The sequence below is a fragment of the Rhea americana genome, unplaced genomic scaffold (assembly GCF_003343005.1).
Source record: "Rhea americana isolate MKP2758 unplaced genomic scaffold, rheAme1 scaffold_272, whole genome shotgun sequence".
NCBI classification, from domain to species: Eukaryota; Metazoa; Chordata; class Aves; order Rheiformes; family Rheidae; genus Rhea; species Rhea americana.
The window spans coordinates 1,128,768-1,140,562 of NW_028186393.1; the positions used below are offsets into that span (position 1 = coordinate 1,128,768).

An 11,795-nucleotide genomic window follows, 5' to 3' on the forward strand; every position below is an offset into this window, starting at 1 on the left:
TCAGAATGTTTACCTGGTTACTGGAGTACGTGCCGTATGAAGAACCTGGGGAGCCCTGAAAGGAAAAATACAGAATAGCTATTTTCTTGCAAACAGACATTCAAATATAAATGAGTCCAATTCTGATTTTTATTCCAAAGGGATAGTCCTGTAACCTTTAGAAGAGAATATTTGCAATTTTTGTTGTCAAAGGTGAAAAAACTTTTAGCACGAACTTTTCTGAAGGGGTTAATGGACCCCTAAAATAAGTTGTACTAGATAGACTCTTCTTTGTTATAGAGAAGAAAAATATTAGTCCCTAGTCATATTTTTAAAAATTGTGAAAAAAATAGGAATTTTGAAATATGAATACAGAGTAAGACTTTAGCTCACCACTGAAAGGACTATTTAAAAGCAAATAATATCCATTATTGCTCTTACACTCCCTTTACATAGAAAATAAACAAAAAATATTATTCCATAGTTGAATTGTTTCCACAGGGATGATGTTTAGACTGTGCTCTTGTTGTTAGACAAAGTTTAGAGGAAAACTGGAATAACTGCGGTGTGAGGAATTTGAGGATCCATATCAGTGAATATGTTGCTTCCCCTTTCAAACAAGAGGATTTAAATATGAATAGCTTGGACTCTTAATTTAGAATCTTTTCCAGCTTTGAAAAGACCTTCATGTAACTGATAGCTTTTAAGTTTAGAAGAAAGCTTTATGCAGGAGTTTTCCTCACTGGCTGAAGAATCATTATGGAAGACATCTGTCTTTTATGTAAAATTTCAGAATGTTTGTTTACGTATGCATATATATGTATTTCTATAACTACAGAGAGATATACATACAGATCCCATTTTTAAAATACAAGTATAAGAAAAGTAATTTCTCTTAATGTTTAATGATAGCCAAAACTGCAAATTGACCTAGGCATTCAAATATAAAAGCCATATTAACAGTGAAGACAAGTTTTAGCTGTCCATGCAAGGGTGGTGAATTAGTTACCTGACCATAAGATCCACTGTTGCCACCATACACAGATCCACCCTGTTCAGAAAATGAGTCATGAGATTTTGCAAATGGACAACTCTTTCAGGAAAGATTTTTGTATAAATCTCCCAGCTAAGAAAATATAGATACTGTGAGAAAAACCTGAGGCATGCTGCTAGGGAACAATAAATCTRTTCTTTTTTTATAAATAGCCTTGCTTAAATATAATATATATGATGCTCAGTTTATGCTCCTTTTCTAGTTTGAAGGTCATGTAATTAATAATTCAGGACAATATTTTTGAAGTAGAGATTACATTTTTGCAAAAATCCAAATCTTAATATGTAGAAAAATCTCTGAGTTGGTGGTAGACTCCATTTTATTTTTTTCTACTTAAAATTTTTAAATTTAGTGTTAGAAATTTTTAAATTTAGTACTAGAAGAATGAGTAATTTAGAAACACATAACAAAATTTTATGGATAATTTTTGGCTAAGAGCTAATTCTAACTAGATATGGAATTCTTTGATTATACTAAAATAACAGTATGTAGGGCCTTGGTTCTTCTTGTGTAGGACAAAGAATCTGTCAGTTGTAGCTAGGGAATTTACATGCTAATCTTAGGCGTTGTTACTGCCATATGTAGAGAAGCCAGTCTGAGGAGAAAATAAAAATGAGTCCTGTTTTTAGATCAGACTGTTCCTTCAGAAAAGACTACTGAACTGTACTGCTGGGTGAAGGCAAATATCAGGACTATCAATACCTAGTTTATCCTAAATTAATTCTACCAACTGACACTAACAGAAACTCAAACAGAAAGTTTCTTGTGTTTCAAAGAGCATCCATCTGCACTGAGAACTCTTTTTCTAATATGCTCAATTCAGATGTCCTTCCTTTTTCACCTGTTGAAAATTGTTCTTTGATAGTAACTAAATACAAAACATGTTTAACAATACCTCCCCAAATACATAAGCCAAGTTGAATAGTTTACTGTTAAAAAATAAAATTAGTGCAAAAATATAAGCTAAGAACATGAGGGAAAAGGCCCTATTAAGCTAAAGACCTGCATAAAGAAATCCAGCTGTTTCACTGCAAATGAATTTTATATAATATTCATCTGTTATTACTGATATGAACATTATGATCACGTAACAAAAAAGAAAAGTTTTTCCTGATGAAATGTCAGTATTAGTTACTACGTAGCCTAGATTATATCTTAAAATAATGTGTAGGTCAGGATTACTTCTCAACCTCAAGGATATGAAAGAGGCAGTTTTTTACCTGACCAAAGTTACTCTTACTATATGTTGAGGTTAACTAGAACATGCTCAGAAACTAGTGATTTCTTTATAYAGTTAGTTATTTAAATAGCATGTTATTTTACAGAAATAGTAAATCACAATTCATTTCTTGTTGAAATTGAAAACAAAAAATACTACACCCTTCAAAAGAGCATGTGTAAATAGAACTTTCTAAAATAGAATAAATAGAATTTTCTAAAATAAGTTTTCAGGCAGAATATAGGTGACTTCAAAATCACTCTTCTCCACATTTTAGAATAGAGACAATTTTAATCTGTATCAGCTGAGAATAAAAGTAATGGGTATCTCACACTTTGTTACTCTAAAATATTTCCAATTATTCAAAATGTAGAATGCTTGTGTTTTATAGGGTAATAAATATGACAGATTTTAGTAAATAATTCATTGGTATATGATTCAAAGATATGCCTATCCCCAGCCTCCCAGCAGCTGCTTTGCACTGCTCCATTTATAGCTGGAAAGTAAAGGCTAAAAGGGCATTGCACTGACAAAGGAAGAATGTTCACCTGGCTAAAAGCCAGTACAACCATATTGCCCATGTAACTACATTCTTTGAGATTTTCCTGGCACAGAGGCATTACCTAAGAGAAAAGCTTATGACCAGTCACAGGTCATATAATTGCAATGATTCTCTTTATAGGAAAGGAATCATTTAAATATTAATTTAAGAGATTATCTTTTGAAATACTTATTAAATTTTGATGTTTTAGACACAGCATTTTCTTGTACCAGTGAGAAGTATAACAAACCTAAGTAAACAGTATGCAATTAAATTTGTGGTTACTAAGATTTTATGTACTGTTTTTTTTAAAAGCAATGAAGAACTAGTATATGACTGTCAACTCCCAAAGCATTTCGATTACCAAGGACAGTTATAGAAAGTTAGTGGTCAATTATTAATTATGCATTTAGAGTTAACTGGAACTCACTGTTCCATTTCATTGTATATATTTCTATCCATTCTAAGGAAATTATCAATGATGTTTAATTTTACCCAAGTGTTCATACTTACTGGATGATTAATTCAAAATACTCAATTATGTAGCTGAAAGTATAAATTATGGAAAAAAAAATACCTGTCTAATACCACTGCTTCCATCAGGACAAATGCAACCACCCTGTAGATTAAAAAAAAAAAAAAAGGGGGGGGGGGGGAAAGAAAGAAAGAAAGAAAACAATTATTACTTTGTGAAAGTTTGAATAAAATCTTATTTCAGATGTGAAACTCCATTTAGGGGAAGAAAGACTGTGGAACTACGCAGAACGGCTGTGACCATTCCTATACCTAGAAAGAATAAGAATGCAGCACAACTCCATATATTTAGTGTTTGCTTGGGAAATTAGACTGACATTAAAATCTTCTAACGCTATGTCTCAATGACAGGTGAAACATCAGGAGAGAACTATCTGGGAAGTCACCAGTGCAGAGAATCACCTTGCAACAGTCTCGAGAAATGATTTCAGGGAGCCATTCAGATAAAAGTAATTGAAACATAGTAATTTCACTTACAATTTAATGTATAATATTATCAAGCCTACATGCAAAATTACAGGACTTAAACTCTGACTCCTGAGCTTAGATTAATTATTGGGAAGCTAATCTAGACAAAAATAGAGAAAATTCTGACCTGGCTACTTGATCCACCACCAGTTGCAATAAATGATCCACCCTGTGAAGAAACCAATCATTTTTATAGACGTATTTTATCAGATATAAAGCTTACCTAATAAAAGAACCTACCTGCATATAACTACTTCATTGCACTAATCAATATTATCTATTCAGTCCTCTTTGCCTGAAATAACTGTGAAAATGTAAATTTAGATGAAGCTTATTAATACAGATAAAACCCATAGAGAATGTATATCAGGAAAACTAATGAGCTGCTCACTGGAGCTCAGAGATCTGAACCTATTCTTGAACTGGACTTCAAACTCTCTGAGAAAGAGGACTATGTTACTGTTATACGCACATAATGCTGGGCATAGTGGGATCCCAGATGTCTAACTGAAGCTGTCAGGCACTACTACAATACAAAATAAAAATAAAAATAATAATAATAAAAAAAAAACACTCAAGTTCCACTCTAGATCATTTAACTTTTGGATAACTCCATAATACAGTATACTACTATAGTAGTATGTAAGTTTACTGAACATGAAGAATGGACCTAGTTTTTGAGACAGAAGTACATATTTGCTAAGTTGTACCTTGTTATCAAATTCTAAATGAAACAGAACTATATATCTGGCCATTGCCGTCACTAGAGTAGGATTGTTTCTAAAACAGATTCTAAAACGATTTCTTTGTAATGAAGTGTTTTCAAAATACAAAAACATTACATAGAGAAATACCTGCAGTGCATACATGCTTAGTGGAGTGAAGGATAGAGGAGACAGCATATTCTGATCCCACTATCATTTTTTACTGCTGTGCAAAATTATAACATTAAGTGGAAAATGCTATCAAATCAAAATAGCACTCTCTTACATGGCTAAGTTAGCGGAACCTCATTTTCAGAAACTGAAATATGATTTACTGAAAAGCTCCTTGCTATGAGATCACCCAGCAGACACTGTTATTACCTGGAGGTTGGTGTGGTTGCTGTTTGAAGTAGAAGATTCATTCTGTAGAGAAATGAGAAATTACTCATTTTGCTGTGAGCGTAATCACTAAAAACCATACTTCTATTGAAAAAGAATTGCCTAACCCTAAACAGAATCCTCTGTTACAGAAGTTAAATTCTTAATCTTCTTTTTGGAGGTAATATATCAAGCAGATGTAACACCAGCAGTAGTTCAGAAAAAGTGACAAGTATTTTTTACCTGTACATCATAATCTCTTCTGCTCAAGACATGCGATGTATCCTGTAAAAAAACAAAAAAAATCTTTATTAAGGCATGAAAAGTCTGATATATATGATCAGCTATAGGCCTTTTATTTAAGTGTACTTCTYAGTTATAGCAGCTCCAGACCCTTTAACGCATACATTGAATAGTAATACCTTATTATAAAACAAAATGTTAATTGATCATAATTTTTATGGGCTACCGGAGAGTCTTATTTGAAGCTATGCAATACTCTTCTATAACTCCTCCCAACACACTGAGCATAATAAATTATCAAACTTTATTCTTTCTTACTTCATTATTCTATCTTACTTCAGCTAAACATTTTAGCTATCCTCTTTCGATAATACTCTTATAATTTAACTGCTCTCAGTTTGGATCAACTCGGCATGTGCTTCCTGAAGAATAGGAAGTTGAGTTGTCTGGTATCTCATAGCAGGATTTTCATGTGTTTTTTTCATGTATGTACACACTTGCTTAAAACTAAAATCATTCAAAGAGTAAATGATAGAGCTCCTTTTAATTTTTTTACTTAAAGAGAAAACAAATAAGTAGGGCAAACWTAATTAGGGAAAAAATAAGTATAATTAAGACAAAAGTCCTATAAGAAATGGAAAAAAAAGAAATGTTACTTACACGTGCAACAACCACCTTCCTGTTTGAACAACCAGAACTCTGTAAGGGAGCCAGAAGCCAGTTATTGTTTTATAGGTGGAGCAACCAAACAAAATACTTTCATTAAAAACCTATCCAAACTTGTCAAGCTGGCATATGCTGCAACAGGAAAATGATCAGAGCACTCTGACTGACCTCACTTTTACCTGATCACACAGTGCAAAGTATTTGTATTAGAGGTACCTGAAAATAAAAGTACAACTACGACTGATAGACTGGTTTTGGAAAGAGAGAAAGTGTCATTTATTTCCTGAAAACCTCACATAGCATGAATAGTAATCAGAATCAAATTAGTCTACTTCTTCCTATGAAACCAACTAAAAGTTTGGACCTAACTGCATCACAATACAGACCTAATAAACTGAGAGTCAGTAAGGTACTCCCTTCAGTGTTCTTTTCAGAATTCAGTATGAGATAGTACAAGCATAAAGCAGCTTGCTTACTAAGCTGTGTCTACAGAGCACTCAAAGGATGATTCTATTTTTAAATAAGTTGGTTTTAGTATTGGTAAAGATGTAGTAACAAGAGAAAAGAGCTCATGTTAAACTCCTCACCTAATATTAGCCAGTTTCTCAGGAGTTTTGCAGCCTGCCTTTCAGCTATATGCTGCCATGGCTATCATTTTATGAGTAAGAGTCTTAAATTCTTAGGCTATGTTTTTACATTATGACTACTTGATAAGAATTTCCTGCCTAGCAGAGTTTAATGTCTCTCTCAAAATAAATGTTATTGTTTAGAGCACAATCTATGCAATGAACCTGTCTTTTTTTTTTTTTCCCTCCCCCTCTTTCTTTTTCAAACATAGCACCCTTCTGGTACTCCTCACTTTGTGCGAGTGCTTTAAAGCAAATTCTTTTACAATGATGTCCTGCAACACACCTTGGATAAGAATAACCAAGGGAATAATAGCATATTCCACGGCAAGAGAGGCTGGGACAAGACTCTTAAACAGGACTTGCTGCTGAAGGAATTGTTTTTGCAGAACCTTTCACATTAATGTAGTGCATGTAAAGTAAATACATGCAAAAATGAAAGATGTTTACAGAAGGACTTTAGTATTGCGACATTTGGTGTAATATTAAAGCAATAAGAAAAACAGGGAAAATAAAGCACTAGAGGATACGGCTAAAAATTGAAGACAAATAGCTAATCACAGAAAGTGACTCTAGATGGCAGTAAAAGAAAAGGAGGCTGTAACGGATGGAAAAAGCTTTTCTGTGAACAGAATAAGAGTATAGGAAATTTTTATTCATTTACACAACAGTATCTTTGTTTGATCACAATCTGTCCATGTTAATCAGTTTCTACTTGCAGGATAGAATGAGAATTCTTGATGGAAAGAATCTCACGAGAGGTAACTACTACCTTACAACAACACTAGAATATATGCGAATCCAAATTAGAATGAGTAGCAAAAGCCTGAGGCAGCTACTTGCCTCACATATAGTGATGGTTAATTCTCAAATAAGTATCTAGTCAAAGTGCATATACTAGGGTGCCCTTGGTTACTTAAAACTGTGTTGGTATATTGTACTAGAAGTATTGCGCAGTTGTAAGTAATTGTGCAACAACCCAATTGAAGGGACTCAGTACAGAGAAATATCAAATAACTATATTTTTAAATTAATATTATAAAGTGTATGACAAAGCTACACTACAGCTAGAGGCCCACAGGTCTAATGTGGAAGTGTTCAGTTACTAACACTGTCATTAATCATTGGAATCTGAATATTGCAGAAAAGAAAATCACTTACTTGACCATTAGCACTATATGTTGTGTCATTCTGGAAAAGAATAAATTATTTCCATCTTTAGGAAATTATTTAAATGTAGTAAGCTTACAGAAACCTGGTTCTTTCTAAGGCTACGTACAGGCGTAACAAAATAAATCATATATGCTTAGTCACTCTCATCCTCCACTGCCTTGCATCTTGCCTGTTTAAGTAGATCAAGTTACTCTGAAATTTTACAATTTCACTCTGAAAAGCATTTTACATTTACTTTAACTAGGTACAAATCTAATGAGAAAAGCAGTGGAGTATCTGTCACTATAACTCTTTTCTTTCCTTCATTGTATGTATGTAAAGATTGGACATTTCCTCTCTTGGAAAATTACTGTAAAAATGCATTGTTACATTTTGGGCTAAAATTTCTGTTAGTGCAAAGCCATTGAGATCTTTTTATCCATATTTCATTTTACCAAGTTAAATGCATTTAAAAAAATCAGAAAATGTAACTGTTATCTCTCACATGACAATTTTCAAAAAAACCTCAAATGTTTCAAATGATTGTTGAAATAGCTATTATTATACTAACTAAGCATTCCTTCTGTGTAATTCTGCTTGGAAGACTGCACTTAGTAGTGCAATARTTTCCCAACTATATAAAATGTTGTGATGACAATATATTGGAGAAAAATACTCACATCATCACAAGCGTTGGGATTATCATCTGAAGAATCCTGTGAATCCTAGAAGGACACCAGATAACAGTTACTTCTTCATAAAAATGGACTATTGGACTCTGCAAGATTCTATTGAGGTTCATGAAAAGAAAAAACTCTCTGGTTAAATTAAAAGTAAAGTAAGATTTTTATAGGGAAAATAAAGAGTCAAATACATGGCTGTGATAGTTGCCCTCAGAGAACAATCCATCCTGCAGGAAAAAAAAGACGAAACAAAAAGAGCACAGAAACTACTATGTTCCTATTACATTTATGAGGAAGGTGAAGCAATTTTGAATAGAAACTACAGAGACTAATATGAAGTAATATGTAATTAGGAAAAAGAATGAACTGGTTACCTGATTATCACCATAGCTGTCTGAAGAGGATGATCCACCCTTTGAAAGAAACAAACAAACAAACCAAAATCAGAGAGAATGAAGATATAGAAAACCTCATTTTGAGCAGAGACTAAAGTTTGTATGAAATGAGGTATAAGTAAGGAAATAAATTTTTGCTTACTTGGCCACCTCCATAGTTCTGTGAATAGGATCCACCCTTCAAAACAAACAAGCAAAAAATCCTACATCAGAAAAAATTGTGATTTTGATCGAAGACTATGAAGCTGGAATAAACAATCGACTCGGGTTTCTTTGGAACAGATACCATTTTCTAGATAACAATAACCATAGTAACAGGATCTGAATCAAATATGGAACAGAACGGCTACCTAAGAATGAACAACCATAATCTGATTAGAATTTCCTGTCAAATATAATGAAAAATCTTACCAGGAGAAAATCAGGGTCTACCTACCTGGTTGCCACCATAGTTTTGTGARGATGATGAGCCACTCTACAAACAAACAAAAGTAAAATAAATAAAATAAATATTACTATATATATTACAGATCTAATTTTGAACAGAAATCATGGAACCTGTAAAGTGTGTGCAAAGTGTGTGTACGTGTAAAGTGTGTAGTACAACCTTAGTGGGAGGAAGCGAAAACCTACTACTTGGCTACCACTGTAGTTTTGTGAGTATGAGCCACCTTGTGAAAACAAAACAGCAACAATTTACAACACCTGATGACTAAACTTGATAAGAATCCATAAAGCTAGCTTTATTAGGTTGCCAAGTTCTTCTATGTAAGTGGAATTACAGAGCTGATACTAAGCATGTTTGAAGAGGATGAATTAAAGACTGGAACTAGAAAGACTCTGCAAGAGTCTATACTCTCAGGAGCAAGGAAATTATACACTGAATTAGAACTGCTTAAAAAGCATTTATCAATGGACATTAAAGAGCTACCTACCTGGCTACCATCCTGTGATCCATCCTGTAAATGAGACAAAAATGATGCATGCTTTTACTACTTACAGTTTGACTATGGATTATTTGAAAGCAAGCTGCTGGTACTTGCTTAGGGGGAGGAAGGAGCAGAGAAGGATGCACATGATTTCTAACTTAATAAGAATGAATTCCTAACAGTGTAACATCAGGTACTAGAGGGGACATAGGTCAAGAGACTGCAAACATTTATTTTTTAATCAAGGTCCAGCACACTGATGGCTTTCATTCTGAACAGACTCTAGACAATCTATCTTTTCTTCTCCTATAGAAAACCTGACTTACATGAATTGAATGAAAAGTTCCTTTGCTGGCATTACTACCTAGAAAGCTCAGTTTGTCAGATAGACTAGCTTTGAGAAAATGGTAACTCTTTGAGGAGATGGTAAACATATATATAGTACAGCATACTAAACCATCTGATTTTTCTGTGTCTTAACTGGTGGAAAATCAGTGAGAACAGTCAAGAAAAGTAATAGGAATTTAAGAAAAATTTTCTTATTAAGTTTTAATATTTATAGAGATTGTTTCTTTAAACATTACAGAAAATTTGTGTTTGCTAGTGCTCCAGCAGCGAAACTGGCAACAAATGCAAATGTAGCTCCCAATACTTTGCTGCACTAACTGAATGAGATTTAAAGCTGCTCTCATTTTCAGGAACCTTAAGTGACTGTCCTAAAATACTTCTCTGACATTTGATGGGAAAAATCCAGAGCGATGCTGGCTAGCTCCAGCCAAGATTTAAATACTGCCAGTTCAGCAGCTCTGCAAGGGATTTGTTCTTTTCAGAATCTGACCAAATCATCTTATAGATCCAAACATTTTACAGCCAAAAAGGGGGGGGGGGGAGACTCCAGACTCCACAATGATCCTATGTATATGAAGATAGTGAGTTCTACTGCCATAATTAATAAGATTACGGGGATTTGCACTCTGGATAAATCAGAGGAGGAAGGTAATTTACCTGGTGGCAGGGATTGCTATCATATGAAGTACCCTGTCGAAAAAAAACAAAACAAAAGATAAAGCTCTAAATTTTCACTTTCTGCTTAATTTTTTTCTGTGAGAATTACTTTAACAAAACTCAATGTAAGGCTTTATAGTAGGTGAGTTTTATTTTATCTTCTAAGTCTGTGATTCTGCCCTCTGACACTCTCATCCCCACCCACTTACAAGCACCAAATCATATGTACAAATAATCAAGGCAGGATTACTTGGATGAAACACAGAAGGTGAGATAGGCTGACAATTAGGGTCTCTGCATCATCCCCATTCCTCCTGACTGGCAAAGACGAATTGGTTTTTGGAGAGTCCTTTTAGGAAGCGACAGTTATTGTGATAAGATCTTCTACCTCRGAACCGTGCTAGCTTCACCCATTATAAACCTTATGCAAGGTTGCTGCTTACTTTCTTTTGTTTCCTTGTTTGGGGTCTTGGCTACAATCTGTCTTCCTGTTGGGATAACAGGACGAGAATTGACAAACTCAGTGTGTTGTACACTGGTTGCCATCCTCCTGTTCTTAGAGCACAGGTCTTAGGCTGGAAAGTCATCTGTAACACAGCCTTGGTGGAAGCACATTCCTCATGCTGTTCTTAGCCCTTGTTGTACTGCTACTTCAGAAGCTTTTACACCTGCATTTCTATTTATCCTTCATTAATACCAATCTTACTATTTCTGCTACAAATTTCTGTACTTCTTTCATTCTCATTAGTTTCCTCAATGTATTTATTTGGGATAAGATTTACTATCATGGCCTTACCTATGCCCTTTTCTTCATCTAGGATTTCATCACTGAAGATACAGTCTTTATACCACTGTAGGCATATACAAAGTGAGGTAGAACCAGGATAAGAACCACTGATCCTATCCTTACCCTGCTGGAGTCACTCTCCATTCCTATCATATGATATTGGAAATAAACAGAGCAATATCCAAAAATCAACGCCAAGCAAACACATTATCTATGTACTGAATAGATAGATGAATCATTTTCTGTATGTCTTCTGTGTCTAACAGTATACAGGAAAAGCCACTTGACTTCGGTTACAGTGCCCCAAATATCAGCCTTTCTTGATCTCTATGCTAGATAATTTCAATGAAAAAAATCACAGACATTATACAACTCACTGAAAGATACGTAACTACTAGAGAGAAGACTGTATTCAGTTTTCAAATAGTTTGG

The 11,795-nt window shown here is 34.0% G+C and overlaps 1 protein-coding gene across 1 annotated transcript in view; it reads right to left on the bottom strand.

Moving 5' to 3' along the window:
• Positions 1–11,507, bottom strand: part of LOC146594039 (uncharacterized) — a 38,596-nt gene extending 27,089 nt beyond the window's left edge. The window contains exons 1-15 of the mRNA XM_085308252.1: positions 11,487–11,507; positions 10,577–10,609; positions 9,578–9,601; positions 9,079–9,117; positions 8,785–8,820; positions 8,622–8,660; positions 8,245–8,289; positions 7,574–7,603; positions 5,781–5,819; positions 5,121–5,162; positions 4,881–4,922; positions 3,923–3,964; positions 3,371–3,412; positions 989–1,030; positions 14–55 (exon numbers count right to left, since the gene is read on the bottom strand). Coding sequence (XP_085164378.1) covers positions 14–55; positions 989–1,030; positions 3,371–3,412; positions 3,923–3,964; positions 4,881–4,922; positions 5,121–5,162; positions 5,781–5,819; positions 7,574–7,603; positions 8,245–8,289; positions 8,622–8,660; positions 8,785–8,820; positions 9,079–9,117; positions 9,578–9,601; positions 10,577–10,609; positions 11,487–11,507 — 558 coding nt within the window. The remainder of the gene's footprint in view (positions 1–13; positions 56–988; positions 1,031–3,370; positions 3,413–3,922; positions 3,965–4,880; positions 4,923–5,120; positions 5,163–5,780; positions 5,820–7,573; positions 7,604–8,244; positions 8,290–8,621; positions 8,661–8,784; positions 8,821–9,078; positions 9,118–9,577; positions 9,602–10,576; positions 10,610–11,486) is intronic.
• Positions 11,508–11,795: the final 288 nt, after the last annotated feature.